The sequence below is a fragment of the Perca fluviatilis genome, chromosome 8 (genome assembly GCF_010015445.1).
Source record: "Perca fluviatilis chromosome 8, GENO_Pfluv_1.0, whole genome shotgun sequence".
Classification (NCBI taxonomy): Eukaryota; Metazoa; Chordata; class Actinopteri; order Perciformes; family Percidae; genus Perca; species Perca fluviatilis.
This window is the reverse complement of record NC_053119.1, coordinates 32668530-32694652: the sequence shown is the minus strand read 5'-3', so window position 1 is coordinate 32694652 and position 26123 is coordinate 32668530. Positions and strand designations below refer to the sequence as shown.

The following is a 26123-nucleotide window of genomic DNA, read 5'->3' as shown; positions in this document are numbered from 1 at the left end:
TTTTTACAAGATATTGTAACTTCAAGAAGTGGCATATTTCAAAAATAATAATAATAGGATCCCCATAACGATGGAAGTATACATAATGAAGCCAACAGTATTTCATGGCTATTACTTGCTGTGTGTGAGGAGTTTTGGACAATCTTGAGTAAAACCATTACTGTACGTGACCTGTTTGTGGGCTTTATGACGATGATACTATATTATAATATTAAACAACAAAGAAACTTTTAAATGAATAAAGACCACAGAGTCAAACTAGTACTGTATCAAAACAGTCACGATACATTTTAACAGAGAGAAACCATCATTTTCAATTTATCTCACACAAAATGATTCACTGACATTTGCTGTTTTATGACTCAATTATTAATGCACATGAAAGAAAGAAAAATTAAAGTCTAAATTATATCAGTTAAGTTACATATTTTCCCATGGAAAGAGTTCAGTTCCCATGCTGAAGAAGTATTATTTACATCTTGACCATAATGTCCCGGCCACAGAGCCAGTGTGACCAAACAGACATATTTTAGAGCTCGCAGTGTTACACTGCCAAAGTCCAGCATTATTTACACACCACAGAGACAAGAGACTCCAGACAATTTAACTCCAACAGCACTAAGGCATTACTCAAAAATAAAAATAAAAAGTTGCTTTTTGAATTCAACCATATTTGTGTTTGCAATGTATATTTTATGCTGACCATACAAAACACAAAAAGCTTACATTGCAAACACTGCATAGGGTGTTCGATGCAAATTATTCATTTAATTTGATTTAAATCAAACCCAGCATTATCTTGATGATATGAACCGTGAAAACTATAAGAAAAAGGCAGAGAGGGCTATCATGTGCATGAGCACAGCAAAGAGACTGAATGACACCTCACTCCCTTCAAATCATTCCAGGGAAAGCCATTTTTGTCCACAAACAGATAATAAATAAGCCCAAAGTAGTTCAACATAAGAGATATTTACAGCTGAAAAGGTGCTTAGCTGTAGGAGCATATATATAGCTGACCTTTGACCTCACTGTACACATGGTTACGGATGATGGCAAGAAAAACAGTCAATAACTGGGGATGAATGACGTATTACATTATAGTTAAGATGGAAAGATTTTTGTTTGAGATTCGACTGGAGTGTCTTGATGTGCAATGATACCAACAATCAGTCCGGGTAAAGGGAACCTTCTGTAAAATAAATGTACTGTAGTGTGAACATTTTTATATTTACATCTCCTTTACATAGCACTTTTTGCCTGTGGAAAAAACTTACTGGTAAACAGACACTCAAGATAAATGATGCCCTTTTTCAGTCGTACTGACTGACTTTATGAAACGATAATTAAAAACAAGGAAATATTTCTTTAAGGAATAAGTCTGGTGATATTCTTTGTTTTATTTATTCCCATGAAAAGACCAAAACCAACAATGAATTGATCCTACTAACAAGTATTGTCACAGACCTCAATGCCATTGAACTGCCACACAGTTGCACTTGGTGACATGTTCCTTCCTTACAAGGAACATGGGCACTTTACAGAAACATAATGGTACCGGTTTTAAACATGTTGTCAAACTTGTAAAATGGTGGCAGTTTGGTTACGATTAGGTAGAAAAACTACTTGGTTAGGTTTAGGCAACAAAACTACTTAGGTAAGTTTAGAAAAAGATTGTGGTTTGGCTACGTTTGTTATTTATTACTTCACTTCCATGTGTACGAACATGCCATAATTACGCATGACGCAGTTCCATTTGATAGGTAAGCAAGCAGCAATAAACAAGTGTGCTGGCTGTCGGACACTGTGGACACGGGTTAGACTTTATTTCTTGCGTTTGAAGTGTGTGGTGTTGGACATGATGTATTGCAAATTTCGCACCACTTTAAAACTCGCTGTTCAGTTTTATTTCCAAACAAATTCAAAACAAATGTAGCTTTCCAATCAGAAACAGCACTGTGTTAAACGAAAAACATGGGGATGTGTTGGTGAGGACTTGTTGTTTCAGGTACTGGTGAGAGGTGAGTTTGAAGGTTTATCAGACACTAAAACACTGTATAGTAGCTTACTACGAGAAATAATTGAGTCAGGTTCAATTTTGCTGGTCAAACAAGCATTTTTCACTGGAACCCCCGCTGGAATTGATTGAGGGGGGCTGTGGGTTTTAGAAAGTGCTAATGTCTGTCTGAACACAACCTAACATTCTTGATTTTGGTCTTTTAATGGGATTTGTTGGTAAATAACACAAATATAGAATAATGACAGCCTTATCCTGTAAATTTCACACCCTGGATGAAGAGAGACTGTTTCCAAAATGTGTGGATTGGAAACAGAGACAGTGGATCTGTGACTTTTTTGGCTCAGAGCATAGACTGTAGGCATGGGCCCGGTTACCGTTTTCAAAGTATACCACGGTTTGAAAAAGTCAAGGTTTCAAAACCACTAACATTTTCTGTCATACCGTTTAAGGTATGAGCTGTTTTTTATGAGTTGACATAAGGACAGGAAGTGCAGTTTAGAAAGCTCTCTCCCTGCCAGTGTGCAGTGTGTTTAAAAATAAAATACATTGCGTTCAAAGGAAAAAAAAAAAAAACATTTTAAAGCTGTAATTGCAATATAGTGAAACCGTGATATTTTTGCTGAAGGTTATCATACCATCAAAATCGCACACCGGCCCATGCCTAGTAGACTGTGATATCTAGTTCTTAAAATCTAAATTATGTACAACTACAATTACATTTTTTACTGAAACTCATTAGGATTCGCTGGTTCCCACACGGGCTTGGGGCGCAAATGGGGTCACCAGGTTTGGATTAACCAGAGACAGACAATATAAGCAGATGTAACCCAGATGTTTACATTGAAAACTGTGATATGGGCTAACAAAAGACTTAGATGGCCAGCTGGAGCTTGGTGAGGTTCCTCTGGTGCATGTTGTGGTGTCGCACCAACTCATCGCTTCGGGCAAACTTCTTCTGACAGTTCGGCCATCGGCAGTTAAATGGCTTCTCACCTGTGAAAGAGGTGGGATGGATGGACAGGTTGGAGGAGACAGAAGATGGATTGAAGAAGAAGTGGAGATGATGGTAATGACGATAGATGGAGAAAGTATGAGAGGAAGGAATTAGAAAGGATGCAAGCCGGATGGAATAACAATGAAATCAAGTGAAAAGAAAGGAGAAAATGAGAGAAATATTAGGATATTATTATGCTGATCATAACCTGAATGGGATGATTAAATATACTTTATACAGAACTGCATCTAGTACATAATTGCACAAGTCAATAGTATGTTGTCAAATGACTTTACTTTGAGGTATGTACTGTATGTAAACATCGAATGAATGAAGAAGAAATGGAAAAAATAAAAGTTTACGCACTTGTTTTACCTGTATGAGTCCGGGTGTGTGTCTTAAGGTGGTCAGACCGAGAGAACTTTCTCTGACACGTCTCGCATTGGAAGGGTTTAACTCCTAAACACATGTACAGTATGCATGCACACACGCAAAAACACACACGCACACACGCACGCACGCACACACACACACACACACACACACACACACACACACACACACACACACACACACACACACACACACACACGTACACACACACACACACAGAGGGAGATAGAAAAATACAGTAGAGCAGAGGTTTGCAGGGAAGCCATTCCAAAGTTTGATCAGCCTTTATCTGAGGGGAGTTCAGTGTAGCACACCACTGCACACAAAATGCAATTGTGCATTTCTAAAGACTGCATTGTCTGCAAAATGGCTATCATGCAAACAGCAGAGATGAGCAACTGGAGAGATAAATACAAAGAACTGAAAGGAAACATTTGAAAAAAAAAGACAGAGAGACAGTTTGAGTAAAAGGGATCAAACCTGTGTGTCTCCTCTGGTGTCTTTTGAGCTGGTCAGAGCGAGAAAACCTCCGGCCACAGTCTGGGAACTCACACTGGTAAGGTTTCTCCCCTGGACAAAGGCAACAATGAAAGACAAAGACAGTTAAATACAACCTAAAGACATCACAGATAACACACACACACACACTCATAAGAAAATTAGGTTTAAATGTCTACTAGTTTAGTTTTGTCGACAATAACACTGCTGTTGTCTTTGTGGCTGTTAATGGACAATGGCTATATACAGTATGTAGAGCTGAAACAATTAGGTGATTTTTGATAAGCCAATTGACAGAAAATTAACTGCCAACAATTTTGAACTAATTATTAGTAATTGTGGCTTCTCAAATGTGACTGTTTGCTGGTTTTCTTAGTATTTAATGTAAACTGAATATCTTTGAGTTTTTTTTACTCTTGGTCCGGCCAAGTGTTAGCTAACTCCTGCTAGCTAGAGAGAGTGGAAGACATACTCTGCCCTTAATTTCAGAGTTGTGTCTCTCACTGAGGAACAACTATAGAATTACAACACTGCTGACTGACTGTCTGACTAAAGCTGCTAGCTGCTGCTAACAGTGGCTCTTAAGTTTGACATTTACCAAAAAAATCCAAGCTTGCAGGAACGGTTTTCTGGCAATATTAGACAAGTCATATTAGACATTAGACAAATTAGGGCCACTGGAAACATCACTTACAGTAAAACATTTTTAAGAAGTCAAACAAAAAAACCTGTGAGTGAAGTAGGAACACGTCTGTGCGAGCAATTGTGCCTGTGATGTGTCTGGAAATACTGGCGGTAGCTATTTAATAAGCGTAATATTATTGCACTGCTTCTGTTGGTTTCACCTGTGTGTTTGCGACTGTGCATCTGCAGATGAGACAGCTTGAAGTAACGTTTGTTGCAACCTGGGTAGGCACACATGAACGGACGCTTCTCGCTGCTCTCTGACCGCACTATGGCTGGAGTGATGCTGGGCACCCGCCGCACATCCTGTATACACACACACACACACACACACACACACACACACACACACACACACAACACACACACACACACACTTATAATTTAAAGCCAATCCACTCGAGGCAAAATTAACAAAAACTGTTCCTGGACATCAATAATAAAACCAGTAAAATGTAATTTAGAAAACAGGCAATTAAATATGTCCTGTGTGTAAATAATTGCATGTGATGTGTCTGGCTCATGGGGATCATTATAATAAAATGCTCATATATTCATTAGTTGGGAATTAGCAGTAAAATGACCCCAGACTGACTGCAGCCCAAAGGGAGCTGTTAGTCACGCCTTTTTAACAGAGGGGGCCCCATTACAGCCCTGCTGCTCACTGCTGACACTGCTGAAGAATAATAAATGGAATAACACATGGTTGAAGAAAAAAAAAAAAGAGAAGAAAAATCAATATTTTCTGCATTAGTTTATATGCATAGTAATTCTAAGTATCATTTGTCTTCTTATTCTAAACACCCGCTCATGCTACCTGCTTGTCGGAGGTGGTGATATCCCATGTCAAGAAAAGAGACACTGAAATAACAGTATGATTGGTAAAATTGCCACTAGAATGCAATGAGAATTTCTGAAATGAAATAAAAACTCCCATTATTATGAAAATAACACTGATGGAGAAACATGTCATAATAACGAGTTGAGTTGTTGGTTCATTTATTACATACACCACCGGTCAAAAGTTTTAGAACACCCCAATTCTTTTTGTTTTTTATTGAAATTTTAGCAGTTCATTCCAATGAATAGCTTGAAATGGTACAAAGGTTAGTGGTGAACTGCCTGAGGTTAAAAAAAGTAAGGTTACCCAAAACTGAAAAATAATGTATGTTTCAGAATTTTACAAAAAGGCCTTTTTCAGGGAACAAGAAATGTCTTGACGTAAAGCTGTAATGGAGGTTGATCAAGCTTTAAAAGTCGGTTCTACAAATTCCCACAGGTGTTCCAACTTGTCTGGATTACTTACAACCCCCTCTGTTTGTATACAAGTATTGTTGGAACACACTGTGGTACCATACCCTCGTGAGCATTATTTGAACAGTATTGTGCTGCAGAAAGTACTGTGTTGCCATAAAAATGGCGGGAAAAAGGCAATTAACAATGGAAGAGAGACAGACCATCATAACACTTAAGAAAGTCAGTCTTTCCTACAGAGAAATTGCGAAGAAAGTCAAGGTGTCAGTGAGTACAGTATTCTTCACCATCAAAAGGCACTTAGAAACGGGGGGAAACTCTGACAGGAAGAGGTCTGGCAGACCCAAAGCCACAACAGAATCAGAAGACAAGTTTCTGAGAGTCAACAGCTTGTGTGATAGGCGGCTCACAGGACAACAGCTTCAAGCACAGCTTAATAGTGGTCGAAATAAGCAAGTCTCAGTTTCAACTGTAAAGAGAAGACTTCAAGCTGATAGCTCGAGTTGCAGCAAGAAAGCCATTGCTAAGACGTCAGAATAAGAAAAAGAGGCTTGCCTGGGCCAAGAAACACTGCCAATGGACTACTGAAGACTGGAAGAAGGTGTTATGGACTGATGAATAAAAATTTGAAATCTTCGGTTCATCACGCAGGATTTTTGGACGTCGTCGAGAAGATGGTTCCTCAGTGTGTGACATCAACTGTCAAACATGGAGGAGGAAGCGTGATAGTCTGGGGCTGTTTTGCTGGATCCACGGTCGGTGATTTGTACAGAGTGAAAGGCACCCTGAACCAAAATGGCTACCGCAACATTTTGCAGCGCCATGCAGTACCCTCTGGTATGCGCTGGTATATTTTTTCTATTCTTCCATTTCAGAGTACAATAAGACATTGAACTGCATGAATTTCAATAAAAACCTGGAAAAATTGGGGTGTATATACACCAGTAGTGTATATATTGTGTAAATTAATTCATGGGATTATCTATTTCATAATTGTTTAATATTGCACACTTTGGAAGGTAATCAAAAGTAACGTCAAGCTGACTGATTGAGCTCCTGACAGCAGAGTGATAGAATTAGCTGTGATTCAGTCATTTGTTACGTAATTCTTGATCATAGGATTCAGTTTTCAACAAGCTAGCTGTGTAATATTTTTTGCTGGTCATATACCAATATTACAGTAATGAAGAATGAAATTCCATGGCTGTCTTCTGTATTTCCTTTGGCAGTGACTGAGAATTAGTGTAATCCATGTAATAAAAATTACGGAGCAAAGCATCACTTACTCGATCTGTTATCTCATGTTTTAGCAGCTCTTAAATTATACTTTAAAAGGCATGAAAGTGAGAGGTTGTTTATTCTTTGCACTGAGCCAGATCTCCTATGTGTGTTTTTCGCAATCCATTTCTATGAACAGAAGAAAAAAAGGAGCAAAGGAAGAAAAGGAGCATGGTGAATGATGAAACAGGCCCCAAAAGGAAAGAAAGATCTCAAAAAGTCCTGCTGTGGACTAATAGCAGGTCTGGAGAATCTCTGCTCTATGTCCTTTGGAGCTGCTGACAGACAATAATTAAAATCTAATGATTTATTAACATGCTGATCCTTGTATGGAAACTGTATCTGTACCTGTGTTACCCTGTGTGTGTGTGTGTGTGTGTGTGTGTGTGTGTGTGTGTTGTGTGTGTGTGTGTGTGTGTGTGTGTGTGTGTGTGTGTGTGTGTGTGTGTGTGTGTGTATGTGTGTTTCTTCACTGCTAATGGATTTGTGGAAAAAGATTCCTCTTGGCCTTTAGAGCTGTTCTTTAAAAATCTCTGAGTATGTGTGCAAGCAATGTGATTGTGTGTGTGTGTGTGTGTGTGTGTGTGTGTGTGTGTGTGTTTGTATTGTGTGTGTTGTGTGTGTGTGTGTGTGTGTGTGTGTGTTTGTTTGTGTGTTTGTGTGTGTGTATGTGTGTGTAGACATTTGTGTGTGTTGTGTGTGTGTGTGTGTGTGTGTGTGTATGTGTGTGTGTAAATCTTTCCTATGCTACATATCAGTATCTTTTCACATAACCTGGTCATTGCATCAGGCTCTCCACCACTCATCTCCTTCAGTCCACTCACTCAAAAATACGTTCTTTTTTCTGTGTCAGAAATGTGTTTTTTTCTTCCAAAAGTGTAGGTTTTCAGTATGTCTTTTTATGCATTTTACAGAATGTGTAAAAGTACAAGCACTAAACATGTAAGTGAAGAAGGTGGCAGGCAGAAGGTCTCTGTGACCTCACGATTGCCTCTTGACAATAAAAAAAAAAAAATAAAGAAGTTACATGCAGAGACGATGTAGTAGCAGTAGTATGAGTCCTACCTGTATTCCCCTGAAGACTCCATGTGTGTGTATGCGGTACTGTGTGCTGCAGCTGTACAACATGGGGGTGCTGGGGTCACTGTCGTAGCCTGCTGCATGGCTGCCAACACAGAAAGTGAGAGGAGTGATGAAAAATGAAAAATAAACACTTAATTTACCTAAAAGTGAGAAAATCAACACTGTAGTTTAACACTTTTACAGTTTTGAACAGCTGTCCAAAGCCAGCTAAGTAAGAAATCTAGCTATCCAAGAGTAGACAACTATTCAATCAAAAAGGTTCTGCTCCAAAATCGAATATTCTGTGCCACTAAATCATCGCACAATTACAAAAACTCACAGGTAAAAAGGTTTCCAAGCAGACAGCTGCCACATACAGTAGGATGAATGTAAAGCAGAGAGACATCATATAACAAGATGCAACAACATGATTTAATGCCATAAATCCAAACATTTGGCAAACAATATCATTATTCAAACCTGTTCACATTGTCACATAAAATATGTCTTACACTGTATAGAACCTTTACAGTATTAGTCTGGATCGAAGACAGTTCATTTACTGGACAATCGGCAGATGTCCCTCGCCTTGCAAAGCTCTTTTGTTTTGGGAAAGATCAACAAACTTTTATAAAGCAAGCTTCATGTTGAAAATGGCAAGTTTTGCAGACAATTCGGATTGCGCAACAAGGCAGGCATGCTTGGTTATATGTTGTATGTGTGTGTTGTAAGAATATGTTAAGGCTAGGGCTGTAACAAACCAAACCCACGATTCGGTTCATATCACGATTTTTGGGGGTTGGAGTTATATTCAGTAAACGTCATACAACTTTTTTTCTGCCACATGGCATCATTTTGTCATTGATTACATGCCACTTTGCAACACAGTAATACAACACAGCACCTGCGGCGCTACCATTGGGCCCGGGTGGGCCTGGGCTTCAGTCGGGCCCGGGGACACATCCACAGTCAACCCCCAGCCAGCTAGCAGCCAGGCGCTATCATTACAGCAATCCAACCCCAGTCAGCACTTAACTCCGGTGCTTACAGCAGTTTACAGAACCGTCGAGAAACAGACCCAGGCACCCGAGTCAGAACAGTGGCCATTCGTAACGTTACATCTCCGTTAGCGTTACCCAGATCCAGTTCTACCACATCTTTAAATTACTATTAGTATTAGTCGTTTTGGTGCCTTTTGTCGGGTAAATTTTGCTAACTGTAAAGACGGCTACAAGCGAAGGGGCGGGCCCCTTCGCTTGTAGCCGTCTTTACGGACGGAAGGATAACTCTGGGAGTTTGAAGGAGTGTGTCGCGATTCTGCCTTCTCACTCGTGGCACACAGGCTCGTGGATCTCGATTTCGGTTTCATATCGCATATCGTTACAGCCCTAGTTAAGGCATTTATTCTCTAACTGGGACGTTTTAGGGCCGATTGTGGCAGGATTGCTATGGACGAAGTAACGCTACGATACACTGTTAAGAGCAAATTACGTTTACCATGTATCCAGCTAATTTAAATAGCTCACATTACTGTATTGTGTGAACAGATAACTTCATTTAATATTGTATGTGGCATTTTTTGGGGGGGTTGCAAATGTTACACCAAAACAAGTTCCTTCCCGAGACCATTTTAAAGAAACAGCGTTGCTGTGTCCGGTATGGAGGACGGAAAATTACTTAAGTCAAGTTAAATATAGAAATAAATACAGGAATAAATAAATAAATACAGATATAAATAAATAAATGAATGGATAGGAGGAGCCAGACCTTACTCCACAGCGCTGTGGAGATAGGTCTTGCAATGTGAGACTATTGAATTATTAATCCAAACTAAAAAATGGTTATATTAAATAATTATCAAATTTGTTTTTAACATAAACTGTTGATCAGATAATGAATCAATTAGAGACTTATCATTTTATCATTAGCTACTACATAAACACTTACAGTAATGTATGACGCAAACAGCTTTTAGTATTTCACTCTGACTTAAAGAGCAGAACAAAACCTGCCCTGTGTGACACAGCTGCCAATGTTGCCTCTCATATCTTCTTATGATAACACACAGAGAAACAGAAAGCTCTTGTCTATGAAATGTGTTATATTTCAGTCTGTCTAACCGAACGAGGAGGATGGGAGTTTGCATCCTGTGCTGCTGCAGTGGGAATGTATAGTATATGGCCAAGTGATCATAAGGTGCTCTTTGTCTGCCTATTTCCAAGGACAGGAGGAGACTACGTCAGCGGTAGACATGGTGTTAATCATACTGAATGCTCCTTTTTTTATGTTCATTGATTCATAAGTTTTGGTAATAGCGATAAAGTAGCAATAATGTACAGGTTGGGACAAATGGACCTTCCACTGAAACAGCAACTGGTGGTGGATCTGAGGGATCAATCCTCATCTTGTTAAAGGTCCCATATTATGCTCATTTTCAGGTTCATACTTGTATTTTGGGATTCACCTGAAACACGTTTACATGCTTTAATGTTCAAAAAACACTCAACCAAATGTCATGGTGATCTCATACTGTCTGTCTGAATACAGTACCTGTATTCATCCTTTGTCTGAAACGCTCCGTTTTAGCACCTGTCTCTTTAAGCCCCCCCTCTTGAAAAAGTCTGTGTTTCTGGGTCTTCCCCATTTGCGCTCTCGGCATCTCAGCACCGCCATTGCAGGCGGTGAATGACTGTAACAGCACTGCAGCAGTACTACCTACGTATAGTATAGTTGTGACATTACAAATGTGCGAAAGTCCCGGTGGCTTGTTTAAAGGCACAGTTTCTGAATACAGGCTGTGTGCTTTATATATAAAAAGACAGGGATTTTTCACCTGTTACAATATGTAGGTCATGACTGGCTGTGGTATGTTATGATTATATCACAGCTAATGGGTATTGTTATAATAGCAGTTAGTATATGGGCTATTTTTTGTTTTTGTTTTAAGGTTTAGTTTTTATTCACCAAAGTCACACAATAACCCAAACAAAATAACTAAACAAGGCAGCGGTAAACCAACAACTCCGGTGTTCTGCAAGGTAAAATTACCATTTGGTCAATAGAGTCTGGTGGCTTAGGAGAAAGCATAGATAAAGGCCTCAGCTCAACGTCAAGAAGGCCTGCCAGACAGCATGGTAAAGCAGTAAACATATTCTAAATATAGCCTACACTTAAAGGCATTTGGCTGATTTTAAACCAGTTCTGCGTCATGGCAGTGTGTGTGTGTGTGTGTGTGTGTGTGTGTGTGTGTGTGTGTGTGTGTTGTGTGTGTGTGTGTGTGTGTGTGTGTGTGTGTGTGTGTGTGTGTGTGTGTGTGTGCGGATGAACGCAATCTTCCCTTCGTGGCACATAAGTGTTTTTTTTCCTCAGACTTATTGCGCAAAAGGAATTAGACGTCATAGCCGTTGTATTTTATTATTTTGTCACGGCTATGAACCAATGAGATTACTTATAACCTGCCATATTGACTAAGGACAAGTTTTATAAATGAACATGAATGCCCAATGTCATCACCATCACAACAAGAAAGGTCAGGAAGGTCAACACAACTAACACAGTAAATACAAATAATACCAGGGAATCTACTAATAAATCTAATAAAAAAGAATATCATATAATAGGTATCTTACCCACAATTCATAGCAGTGTAACTTCACAAATTGGTATGATAAAAAAATAACTTGACAAAGTCAGCAAGAACAAAAGTACTTGTTGAAAACAAACAATGTTAAAACACCTTTTGGCAGGTGATGTGTGGTTCAGTGTTGATGCATGAACATTGGGAACGGGCCTATCTGCTCTTCCTCTCTAAGCTGAACTCCCCTACACTTCCTCTTCCTCATCTCCTGCTCCTCGCCCCGTCGCTCTTTATCTCCCAGTGTTCTTCTAACTCCCTCCTCTTTCTCTTCCCCCTCATCTGATTACTCCCTCACACATCCCCTCCCTTCTCCTGCTCCCCCTCATTGACGGAGTGAGAACAAATAGTGACACAGAGAGAAACACCACCACAGTCAGAGCTGACCAAGGCCACTGAAACATCATGGTATCAACTTTGTCTTAAGACCTTTACTGAAAAAGGAAACACAACGGTCTGTGGGCCAGAAGACATTTGTCTCTCCTGTCACACATTTAAATATAATCAGCAGCCCTCTGCTATTTGATAATGAGCCCCACCCCAGATAATTGTACACAAGCACACACATATGCACACTCACACTACTTCTTCACAATGCAGCAACACCCGCCAAATACTCATGGACATTCCCTCTCACTACCATCCCTTTGCGGATGTCTCTATAAGGCACACACACATACACACACACACACACACACATTCATCTGTTAACTATGATGAATGCCTGTTGGCTCAGGGTAGGACGGTATTTGTGAGCCGACACAGATGCTGACTGGCGTACAGCTATGCAGGTCACAATGACATAAAGTACAGTGCATACTACTGAATGTTTTTAACTTTGTGTGAACAGGGGAAGCTGATACCACAGTGATAATTTTTGTTTTCTAATTTCTTATTTTTATTTATTTATTTCAGGACAATGCACATTTAATGAACATGTACAGCAGTACACGTAAAAGTGCCAGATTGTAGCCCAAAGGCTAATTTCCATCTGTAGTCCCATTTCGCAGATATAAATTACAATAACAGGGCATAAGAAAAAAACTATTAACATTTGCTATATAAAACAGGATAAAACAGGATGAAAGAAAAGAATAACAGGACAAATTATGAGTAAATGTTAAAACAGAGACACAACATACATATGCTTCACTAATCTAATACAGTATAGCATACAAGTAGGGGTAACCCATACTTTCTGTTTTAACTTAATCTACAATCTTAATCTATTGTTGAAATATTGAAATAACCTTTTGTTGAAATATTTATAACTAACTCACCTCACTGTGCCCAGCACATTTGTGTCAATTTGACCTACTTGCATTCACTGCATGCAGTTGCTTTTGCTCTAAAATTGCCTTTGTCTTTTAACTTGTATTGTGAGATATAATGAACATTGAAGCCTCTAGGGATTTTAGACTTGTTTATCATGTAGATTCATAATTAATCAAACAAATTCTCCTTTTCATCCTTACCGTCTACTATGCACTTTGCTCAGTTTTTCAAAAAGACAACTTATGCTTTAAAGGTATAATATGTAGTAAGTCTCACTACATATTATACAGTAAGTATATACACAGTTGGCCCCTCCTCACCGGCTCAATGAGCGAGAGAGAGAGAACACAGCGGTGGTCGAGCGAACTAGAGAGTGAATGAAGATAGGGAGCACCAAACAAAGCAGTGAATCAGATAAATAAAACGTTATTTTCTGATTGTTTACAGCGATGTTGTTCTAAAGCAGAAATGAACACACCCACACCTCTGTGGGAAGGTGCAACATTTCGGGATTTTGCAGAGCTTCATCCTGTTTGTGTGTGTGTGTGTGTGTGTGTGTGTGTGTGTGTGTGTGTGTGTGTGTGTGTGTGTGTGTGTGTGTGTGTGTGTGTGTGTGTGTGTGTCGGTTAAACTTGTGCATTGGAATGAGGCGCTTCAAGGGCGTGACAAAGTGGCGGTACCTGGAAATGAAAACAAGCTGCATAACCTGCACGCTGGTATTGGCTAGGGGGTTACACATCCTCGTGGGGTTGAAAGGCTTTTTGCTGTTGCCCATAAATGCCCCGCACACAGCAAAATAAGAAAAAAAGAGAAAATACAGGCAGAGGGCAGGGTCTCAGCAAATACAGACACCACCACACACTTCTAGTGGGTTATAACTGATGATTGAGAGGAACTTTTGTATTGATTACTTTTGTATTAGTCTATACATTGTCTTTTAGTAAAATACTGCATATTATACCTTTAAGTTCTTTATTGTTTATTTTTGTCTTTTTTCAATCATCTGTTGAACAAGCCAGGGGTGTTTAGTAGGATTATTTCCACAAAACCAGGTTATCTAAATTCAACAAAAAACATGGTTTTAATATGTGCTGAATGATCTCATGTACCAAACTAATAGATGAACTGATGCTGCCATTGCCGGTCCAAAACATTTAGCCTGTTCAGCCTCACTTGTATCTATCCTAGTCTTCATGTTTCCCACTGTCTTATTTAACATAAACTTCACGACTGCTTCTATTTAAAGAGAGCAATGTTCCTACCTCTTTATGGTGGACGCCAGTGTATTGACAGGGTTCCATGCCACACACTCCAACTGAGAGGTCATTTGATATAAATTTTCTCCGCTGTGGAGGGACAAACGTAGAAGAAAAGCTCATGAGCTGTGCATTGGACTGTCATTTAGCAGGGTTGAGTGTGTGTATCCATTTGTGGCTGTGTTGCCTTTTGTTGTCCTCAATAGAAGCACTCTAATGAAAAATGCCAACACACACAAACACACAGACACACACACACACACACACACACACACACACACACACACACACACACACACACACAATTTAAAAAATGGGCCTCAGACTGATACCAAGAAAGCTAAATTTTTCCACAATAGCCACTTTTCATTAAACACAGCAGATTCCACAATCATTCAGACCTGCCATGTGATTAAACACACTGCCACAAACACACACACACACACACACACACACACACACACACACACACTGGATTTATAGCTCTCACCCCCTAACACCACAGCCCCTCTATCACACCACCTGCAGACTCACAGCAGTCTGGACGGGGTAGATGTGGTGCCTGGTACCCTTCTCATTACGCAGTTATTATTTTACAGTACAGCAGGGCACATAGCCAGCAGAGCACACATGGTATTTCTGCTGAAGTATTGTTGGAATGGAGGCTGAGCACAAGATTTTAATGATCCATGACATTTTCAAATAAATAAGTGTCTGCTTTTCTTCTCTATCGCTGACTGATGGAGCCCATCACCGATTCAGCCTACATGCATTCATTGAAAGCTCTCTTTTGTAGAATTAATTTGTAAAAAAAAAAAAGTAAACCACAAGAGTAAACTGGTAATATACCTTTAGGAATGATAGTGGCCATAGATGAACAAAAAGAGTGCAACTATTGGAAACATCAACTGACAATCCAAAGAAAAACAGATATTGCCCCGGGTCTGCAGCAAGTGAGAAGTGCAGTGTAGGAACAGGACTTTAAAAGGTCAATTCACCAAATAAATAAATAAATAAAAAGACCTTAACTTTTCTGGTATCATCCTTTGAAAAGAATGTCCCCACCCCCAGTACAACATCACCATGCTAACATGACAATTCTAACATGCTGATGTTTAGCAGGTATAATGTTTACCATCTTTGATTGTCATGCTAATATTTGCTAATTTAAAATTACAAATTATTAGAAAGTACAGCTGAGATGGAGGGGGTGTATGAACACATAAACATTTTGACCTTATGATGGTGCTAGTAGAAAGGATACAGATAATCAAAGGTATTAGAATGTATACTGAGGGCAACATGAATGTCTCAATGTCATAGTGAGCTATCTAGTTGTCAAAACATTTTACTCAAAACCACAAATGCCAACCTCATGGTGGCGCTAAATGAAAAGTCAGAGGTTCATCAAAGTCATTAGGATTTATTGTCTGGGAACCAAGAATATCTGCACAAGGTCTTACGGAAATCAGTCTGAACCAAATGAACTGGCCAATAGAGAGACATTGTCATCCTTACAGCCATGCCGCTAGCATAGCTAAAAAATACATTGCAAACACCAAAAGCAACATATCTCTCATATCTCAGAAACAATGCCCCCCATTATTCTGGATAATTATTTTGATTAGTTTTCATATGAAACCTCTTTTATAGAATACAATAGTTCCAATGAAAACTGTTTCAGGATAATGGGGGACAGAGGAAACACAGTATTCAATTTACCTCCATTGTACTGTGTTGTAGGCAGAAATCTCAGAGACAGATTTCTCAAAACCTGTACAAATACAACCAGAACTATCAGCATGACTAGGTACACCTAAGGGTTTTTTGTGATTTGAGCAAACTAATACTTTTAAGAGTCTTTTTCACACATATGTATTTGCTGGCTACAAACTGTTGTAGTTGTCATAGTGTTGTAGGGTGTTAGCCTCTGTGTGTGTGTGTGTGTGTGTGTGTGTGTGTGTGTGTGTGTGTGTGTGTGTGTGTGTGTGTGTGTGTGTGTGTGTGTGTGTGTGTGTGTGTGTGTGTGTGTGTGTGTGTTTGTATGTGTGTGTGTGGATTAATAAGATGTCAGCCTGTATTCATTTCATGTTGTTCCAGCGGGCCAAGCTGATGGCCTGCAGAGTAAATACAGTCCTGTTGGTACCAGCCTGCTAGATTAGACAACTGACTCGACTCATGAGTCTTCACAGCCACGTGTGTGTGTGTGTGTGTGTGTGTGTCTGTGTGTCTGTGTGTCTGTGTATGTCTGTGTGTAAGTGTTTGTGTGAGAGATACAGAGAACGAGACAGACAATATGGGGTGGAAATAGACACAGATAGTCCCAAAAGGAGAGGGGTTTTCTTTTTCATAAACAGAACTGATATCTGCTTAGCGTGCACACACTAACACACACACACACACACACACACACACACACACACACACACACACTTCTAAAAGGCATGTACAGGTAGTACTACATTGTATATGTGAGCCGACACTGGATATGGAGATATAGATATTTATACTTGCATCCCGGTGTTTTGGAAAAACGGCTTAATGTGACTCAACAGCAGGCTTTTACTCTACTTTCTTCTCATTTCCTTTGTTTTTTCCTGTTAATTAAAATGAATATTTAAAACATAATTAGAAAACCAGCTTGAAAAACTTGATTCTTTATCAGACTAGAAATGGTTTGAGGTTTTTAGAGCTGTATCAATCTGAATTCATTCACATCATACTGTAAATGCTCTGGTGGCACACTACAGGTCTCCCTGCAAATGATCAAACAGATTATCTGGCCTATAGTGTTATAAATTGTATGGGTTAAATAACAGCACTTCTGTTATTCACTAAAAGCTACAGTAGGGTAATGTTGGGTAAAACCTGGATTAAATGTCGCTGAAAATAAATACTGATCTTAAAGCCAGAGTATCTATATGAAAAAAACATCACTAAAAAACTCTAAACTTTTAAAAGGCACATTTTTTGCTAGCCCAATTTGTGCTGGGAGAAAATATCAGCGCACATGTCAAATAAAAGACCAGTGTTGATTGAAAAGAGTAAAATAATGATGATTAGCCTGCATACCTCTGTCAATGGCAAGCAGAATAACTTGATTTATGATTTATTTTATTTTTTTATATTTTCCAATCAGTAAATCAACCCACTTTCCTTCAGAACTTCCAGATACTGTTAGTTTGCTTCCTTCAGTGGCACCGTGACTTTCGTAGGTTATCTGTGGATTAATAGGCTACTCATCTGCATGTAAACAACATCCACTTCGCATGGCAGAGTTAGCATAAAAGCAAGTGAAACAGTTGAAAAGCACCCAGAGGAAGAAGAAGAAAAACAGAAAAGAATGTCAGACAGACCTGTCCTGAAGGTGAACATCCTGTTCACAACTGCATCCTGCTACCTTTCACTGAACTACAATCAACAATGGTTTCTGAAACATTTCCAGCTGTACTGTAATTGTTAATGATTGTTTATTATAAAAATAGATTTCAAAGAGAGCATGTGTGCTACAGTATGCATTACAAGGAATGTGTGTGTGTGTGTGTGTGTGTGTGTGTGTGTGTGTGTGTGTGTGTTGTGTGTGTGTGTGTGTGTGTGTGTGTGTGTGTGTGTGTGTGTGTGTGTGTGTGTTTTACCTGTTGTAAGGGTTCCTCAGCAGCAGTGCCTGGCTGCCTGTACAACTGTCTGAAGGTGTGTGACATCCATAGACAGGAGGAGGTACAGGATACTGCTGCTCAGCTGTAGTGCATGGACACACACACACACACACACATACACACACATAATATATAATATGTGCAAATGCATTTGAACCCCTTTATTCATCCATAAAGGCTGAAGATGACGGTAAACGCATCAATGACTCACTCAGAGGAGATGTTGTGTTTAAACTTCCTCCATATCTCATCTCCTTTTAAACTCTGCCCTCTCTTGCCCTCTCTTATTTTTTTTCCATTTTTCGGCAGTTTCTTCTACAAATAAAGACCGTTCGCTTCATGTTTCTCTCTCTGAGCTTTCCCAGCAGTGTAGTGAATGGCTCCCTCGACATTTCTCCACATTCCGAAATCCCTCTCAGCTCCAATTCTCCCAGTTATCTTATGCCGTAGAAATCAGAAGAAATTTACAGCGGCGGCTGCGAGAAAACACACCTTTAAATATTCACCAATTACATGTGCAGAGGAGGGATTAAAGGCAAAGGTGAGTGGATGAAAGAGGGGATGAGAGGAGGAGAAGAGGGAGTTTGTGAGTCAGGATGTGGCTGATTTATACCTCCGACAGGCGAGGTCACTGGGAAGACGTCAAAATAAGGGACAAGACACTCCCCAGGTGAGGGCCAGGGAGCTGCCCTACAGACCCAGCTGTGAACTCATACAATGGCTTTAAATAAAGGTCTATTTTTGATCTAATTGAATGAGACTCTGAATTGTTGGGTTGTTGCTGTTTTGTTTTTTTTTAAAGAAAAGTGACTTGAAGGATAATAAATACTCAGATTACTCTGAAATGGGTCACAGTCTTTTCCAGATCTGTGTAGGAGAAGTTAGAGGCTGGTACAGTCAGGACCATTTGTCAGACATTTGTATAAAGTAATGTGTTACATTTAGGCCCACTTTTAATGTATGTTTGGATTCGGGAGAGGAGATTAAGCAACTTGTAACGCAACCAAACAGCCTTACAAAGGCTACAACATACTGTATTTAATTAAAATGGACCTGACTTTCTGAGATGTGTTACCATTTCAAAATGATTATACCATAGTACTACAAAACACACACACGCTAAACTCTGCCTTTACACTTAACTGCAGAAAGAAAGAGAGCGAAGTGAAAGTTAGCTGGTGAGAAAATCACAAGCTAAAAGCTTATCATTACTAGTTTATTTCCCCCAAGAAATGATCTGTAATTGACAACTGATCATTTCAATGAACTGACATCTTTGTAATTCAGTTGGTTTTGGAACAAAAAGCGGTTACACTTTACTTGAAGGTATCTACATAAGAGTGACATGACACTGTCATGAACGTGTCATAAACATTATAAATAAGTCATAAACGTTTATGACGTAACACTTCTTTTACTAAGTGTCATTTGGTATTTGTCATGACAAGTTATGGTTAGGGTTAGAGTTAGGGTTAGGGTTAGGGTTCACGTGTTCATGACAGTGTCAATGCTCTTATGTAGATAAATAAAGCCTTACCCAAAAAGCTAACTATCTTAGCAGAGTAGCAAGAACCATATTAGCATTGTAGTGGAATTCACATGCAGTTGTGCGGTTAAACTTAATTTAAAATCACATATTTAAATGTATTAAATTGTAAATTTATTCAATATATTGATTTTTAATAGGACAGAAAACTTAGTTTCCTTACAGTAAATAAGTTGGGTCAAATGACCAAGAAAGTTGAAAAACAAATATCCCAATTGTTGGTAGATACTATATTTGTATGTAGGTTCTAAGGAAATTATTTATATGGGTAGAATATAGTAATTACCCTAACTAAAACAGATAAAATTAAGTCATTACAACCTTTTCATTGGTTTCCCAGTTTGGTGGACAGCTTGACATTTTAAAACTCACTGCTCCTGTAGCATGCCTTTGTAGGGCAGAGGAGCAAAAAGTTGTGTCTAAAAAAACGTTTAAATGAAATTCACAACGTTCACAAAGTTCTGTGCTGAAACACATAAACACACTTACCCATAGTGCTTTGCTGACTTAAAGCATCTTCATGTTTGAAGGAATGGTTGGAGAACTGCGAGCTGTGGTGTGTAGGAGTGTGACCGTAATTACCGGCTCCATCGAATGCAACTGTGCTGTAACCTGCGACGCAGAAACACAAAGCAGTAAATACAAAGAGTCACGGCATATTCAAGTGCGTAGGAAGGTAACTTTTAAATTAAATTCACACATCCTGAACACAACAATACTTTTGTCATTTTCTCTCATCAACTACAATGACATGAGGCTAGTGTTTTGGTTCATTTGTTCCCCCTAATTTGAAAGCTGGTATTACTACTTACCACAACCATTAAAATAGTTCAAGATGAATAAAAATGGAATTTGTGTCTATAATCTTGTAAACAATAAACAATAAATGTAATTTTTTACTTGTAATTACTTGCTTTAAATTTTGTTTTCTGCTTACAAGAACACGTTTAATAGTCAAGTTACTACAAAAACATTATTAAAAAAATGATAAGTTTATATTTACAGTAAAGTAAGTGATGCTGAGCAGAGAAGAAGAAGTGAGATTTTGATCAGATCAAAAAGTCATAATACAGTTTGGTGCACCTCCACAGAAACTGAGGAATTGGCATAAATTTAGACTTAAACAAAATCCTTTACTTCTCTTCTTTGACAGTTACAGGTTGTGGAGTAAATCCTTATTGATGATTTCGGACTATCGACAAACAAAATGGAAATTGTTTCCATAAACGTTTTGGAGCAATTTAGAAAGATTCATTCAATCATATGAATAAAGGATCTCATTTACCTGACAGCATTTAAAAACTGTTTATTTATTTCCCCCATTAATTTCTTTGGTGAATAGTTTTGCAACCAAATATTAAATGTATGTTGTCTTTGCTCCTGGTGTTATGTAACTTCTGAGCAATGTTGTACAGTTTTACACACTTATACTTTTAGCCTATATTTTGCTTTGAAAGTGTAAACACCGGATACTCCAGAGAGATGATAAGACTGAGATCAGTCTCTACTTAGGTGAAAAATAATATTTCTTTAATTTTGTTTTATTAAACAATATGATTCGAGGGCTCATAAATATGGACCCGAACGGTATCTACACACACACACACACACGCACACACACACACACACACACATGTTCAAAAACTGTTGTTTGGAGGAGACTAGATCTATGCCTGACATCCCAGACCAGACCTGAGTCATGACTTAGACTGACCTGAAGGGCACAACACACTCCCATTAATCTCCTCCCCACACACACACCTCTCTCTCTCTCTCACTCTTACATGCTTCATTAATTAAAATGCAGCACTTTCACTCACTTTCCTCAGTGGATCATTGGGTGAGAGGAGACAGGGAGGGAGAAGAGAAAAAACTCATTAAACATCTCCATTTATCTTCCACTCACCCCTGTCTGACTCCTTTTTCTGTGTGTGTGTGTGTGTGTGTGTGTGTGTGTGTGTGTGTGTGTGTGTGTGTGTGTGTGTGTGTGTGTGTGTGTGTGTGTGTGTGTGTGCGCGCGCGCATGCGTGCGTGTGTGTGTGTGTGTGTGTGTGTGTGTGGGTGTGGGTGGGTGGGTGTAGGGTGATACTTTTGTTGCCTTGTAGTCCAGCATTGGGGTGACAAGCAATAAGGTCAATTTGTATTCAAACTGGAAATCCCAAAGTCTGGAAATACCCCAAGACTCTTTGTTCACAAACTAAAATTCCATTTTTAAAACTTTTCAATTTTGTGAAAATCCCCAACTTTAAATTGTGGAATCCCTCATATTTATTTTATTTTCAGGACTCAGCTACATATACTGAGCTAGAGGTTGCCCCATTTATTTATTTATTTATTTATTTTACCAATGATTGACCTAAATATTTTCTGATTCCAGTACGCAGTTTTTTCCAGCAAAAAAAAACAACAGAAAATGCAGAAAATCCATGTTATGTACTTCTTTACAAATTAAATAAAAGTCAGACTGACTGACATGGGCATTATTTTTAGAAAACAAAAAATAATATATAATGATATATTGTCGCTAGAAGTGTATTATTCAACTTTTGTTTTTTGTTAAAGAAGGAAAGTTGCAATACTCAATACTTCTAGAATCACAATAAATGAAAAATGCAATACAAATTGAATCGGCACCCATGTATCGTGAAAGAACTGAATCGTTACAAAGGCTTTCATCCCAGCCCTATACTTTTCATACACTTTAGTCTTTCACAGCGTCAAAGACAAGATGATTTTGTTTTTAGGTCTATTTCAAGCATTATCTTTCAATTCAATTCAATTCTATTCAATTCTATTTTATCTATAGTATCAAATCATAACAAGAGTTACCTCAAGACACTTTACAGATAGAGTAGGTCTAGACCACACTCTATAATTTACAAAGACCCAACAATTCCAGTAATTCCCATGAGCAGTACTGATGTTAGCAGGTTATCATGTCTTGCTACTGTTACAGTTAAGTCATAAAAGAATGAGCAAACGCTTTGGAAAGTTCAAGCACAATAAATGCTCTGCTCTGATGTAAAAATGAAGGCGTTTACAGTGGTAGTCTGTGTGACCCTGCTCTGCTATCAGCTCTGCTGTGTGACCCGAGTCCTGCTGTTAGTTTGTTTGTCTGTGCTCGTCCAGCCACAGCGGGGAGCAGATAAAACAGGTTAGAGGTCGGCTCGGCTCTTTGATTATATTGTTATTCCTAAATTATCTGCTTGATAAGCATGTTATTACTAATTAATCTGTGTGGAAACTACTAACAGATTTATTATCCTACATGGAGAAGACAAGGGATTAGATGAGATCGGTATGCAAAACCCCATGCATAAAGTACGTATCATATGTTTAGAAAAATCCCATTATTGACCTTTGACACCTTTGCTCACTATGTTTTCCTTGACTCTGTATCACATATTCTTTGGCAAAGCATAAAAATACTTTTCAAGCAAAAAAAAAAATGTAATCCAATTACTTTGGTGTATAACGTGATGCTGCAGACACTAATAATTGTTTAGATACAGCAAAGAAAGGTTCAATTAAAATAAACTCAATTCCTTTCAACAGAAAAGAGAAGAAATAAATGCTAAATATTTGTATGTGATTTCATGTGTTATTTTCACTCCAACACAAAATGTTTGTGTCTACTTGTCTTAACCAATTGCATCTGTTCAGTAGGAGAAAACAGATAACACCAACATTTTCAAGGTTTTAGACTAAAATCATTATACTGTGGTATACAAATGCAGAAAAATTGTGTGAAATACCAGACTCCAATAGCCAAAAAGACAAGTGAACTCAGCAATGCCTCAACAGCTGTATCTTTCTTTCTTTCTTTTTTTATAAGACATAGTAAAAATAATTAAAGAAGAGAAAACTTATTTCCCAAAAACTTTAGAATTTCATAAGCAGACACATTTTAGATACTGTTGTTTTGTCACATTAGTGTTAGAGTAGTTAGAAGCCTTAGTCCTTTAATCAGCTGGGGCCTATTTTAGTTTAGTGTTCAGCAGCTTCAACACAGGCAATACTTGATCTAAAAAAAAAAATTGGACACGCTGTAAAGTTGCTTTAGAGGGGGGCTCTATCTTTAAAGAAGACTTTCATAAAGGCTAAAGTCCCGAGCCTGGAATTATTCGGACCATGTGGGTTTTTTTATATCTCGCTAATTGATCGTGCTTTTTAGTGGTCAATTTACACACGCATCACTACACTATAAGCATGGCTGTCTTTGGCTTAAACGTTAAATTAATGAATACCAAACTGATTTCTTTTTAGGTGAAACAAGAACCATCAATTTTCTGAGAGTGTCTAAGCTGGATCATCTCTCTACATAGGCATGCAATGGTCTCGCTGCTAGTTTAATGTGGTTAAATAACAACCTGTATGAGTTTTAATAGTCATCTCCTTGTTTATTACACATTCAGTGATGCAAAATGATGGTGAACTAAGGCCTCCAAGCAGTGAAGGCAATGCAAACCGTGTCAAATAATGTTTCATGTATAGCTTATACATGTGTAATACTGACAGATCTATATGTGGCTAATGTGATCTGAATTATCATGCTTCAGATTTACATCAGGTTGGTAGACTTCTGCAAATCAAAACATGGGGGACATACTGCATCTCCGCACTGCCACTTACTGATAGATTAAACTCAATTAAATTAAGCAGTGGCACATCCTGCCTCTACATTTAATCTCATTTGCAAGTTATGGAAAAGTGAACTTTGTTATCAACACAGAGTGAAGCTTTCAGCAAAGAAAGGATGTGTGGAGAAGAACTAAAGGAAGAAACAGTGCAGATGATACTCACACACACACACACACACACACACACACCACACACACACACCGCCCTGCTCCTCCAGCCCTACCTGTCTGGTTGCGGGCTGCCTGCTGTGTGTCCATACAGTTGGTCAGGTACGGTGTGTTGCTGAACATCCGGCTGGGGGGCTGGTGGTGGTGTGGGGCGGCCACAGACGGCGGTTGACTGGATGGTGGTGGTGGGGGTGCACCGAATGCCCCGTACCGGCAGGCCCCGGTCCCAGTAAACTGCCCCGAGAAGTGGACGGTGAAGGCACTGAGGCCGCAGTGAGGGTCTGTGTCGTGGTGGTGGGGGTCGCTGGTGGCCCCCCAGCTGGGCTCCTGCTTGATGAAGGAGTGTGGCCCCAGGGAGGTGTGGGGGGCGGCCAGGGTGGAGTAAGGCGAGGGAGTGGTGTGAAAGTCCAAGACAGGAGCCCACTGAGGGGCCGTACTGACGGGCATGGCAGGGCAGCCGGGGCTGGGGCCCGCAGAGAGTGGGGGCAGCAAGGAGTTCAGGTCACGTACGTCTGAACCCATTGTGGTCCAGGGGACAAAACTAGGACAAAGGTATGCTATTTTTAAATTTGATCGGTCTTCCTGTAGCTTCTACCTGTCTGCCTCCCTGCCTGTGTGTCTCACTGACCCAAACCCAAATCAGCCACCACCCTCTTAATCCTTGAGAGTCTGTCTTTCTCTCACTGTAAGAACTGGTTCTTCTCTTTCAATTCTTCTGTGGTTCAGTTTTTGCGCATCAATTGTTAACAGCACCACACGGCTGATCTGGTAACTCCTTCAGTCCGACAGAAGTTCATGGCGACCTCAAAGTCAAAGCAGTCAACTTTTCTCAGCAACAGCAGCAAGTGGAGGAGAAATGAAGAGAAATGAAACACGATGATCAGCTGTGATCTTTCCCCCCGCAGCAGCCGTAAAAGATTGTTCAGCCTGGAGAGATGGAGTCCTTTCAAGGAGGAGAGAGGCTTCTGCTCAGAGCTTTCTCAGTGAATGGAGAAAGAGGAGTGGAGGCGTGAGGAGGAGTAGCCCTCTTTTCCCTCCACACTCTCAGCCTGTGTGTGTGTCTGAGGAGGGAGGTGGAGTCAGGAGGTGATGAGGGACAGGAGCCCTCTGACTTCATTCATTTTCTGTATGCATACACACACACACACACACACACACACACACACACACACACACACACACACACACACTCACACTCACACACACACACACACACACACACACAGTGACTCAAAATAAAAATCCTTTCTTATATTTTGGGTAGTGTAGAAAAAAACTCATCATCATGAATTCTTTTCTCCAAAAATATCCCATGAACTTTGTTTCAAAAGGTAGAGAGCTATACATCTACTTTATTCATGAGAGGCTGGACTTTTTACACATCATTTTTAATCAAGACCTAGGCCTACCACATACAGCAAGCCATTTTTAGACATTTGTAATCGAAAAAATCCGACAATCTCGATACCACCCTGTGATAAACTATTTAAACTGTAAAATTCACCTGGACACAAATAGAGGTGAGAAGAGGCCCGGCCCGCGCAGGAATATAGTATTACAGTAAAGAGAAGTCAAATGAAATAGCCTACCAAGACTCCTTCTGAAAATAGCTGCAGTTCGTTCCGACTACTTAAACTTGTTCCCCGGGTTAGATTCTATAATTATATATATATATATATATATATATATATATATATATATATATATATATATATATATATATATATATATATATATATATATATATATATACATATATATATAT

The 26123-nt window shown here is 39.2% G+C and overlaps 1 protein-coding gene across 5 annotated transcripts; it reads right to left on the bottom strand.

The window, feature by feature from the left end:
- Window positions 1-262: 262 nt before the first annotated feature.
- LOC120564016 (Wilms tumor protein homolog) lies at window positions 263-25375 on the bottom strand. Of its 5 annotated transcripts, none has more exons than XM_039808598.1 (9): window positions 24415-25375; window positions 20040-20162; window positions 17984-18086; window positions 14355-14438; window positions 8187-8286; window positions 4751-4895; window positions 3888-3977; window positions 3390-3473; window positions 263-3013 (listed from the first exon to the last, which is right to left on the bottom strand). In XM_039808598.1, exons 1-9 carry the CDS (start codon window positions 24878-24880, stop codon window positions 2892-2894), a joined length of 1317 nt encoding a protein of 438 aa, XP_039664532.1. In that variant the 5' UTR covers window positions 24881-25375; the 3' UTR covers window positions 263-2891. The 5 variants fall into 5 exon arrangements, with proteins under 5 accessions (XP_039664532.1, XP_039664531.1, XP_039664534.1 ...); XM_039808597.1 differs by having other exon boundaries at window positions 3381-3473; window positions 24415-25374; XM_039808600.1 differs by lacking the exon at window positions 14355-14438 and having other exon boundaries at window positions 24415-25373.
- Between the last annotated feature and the right edge of the window lie 748 nt (window positions 25376-26123).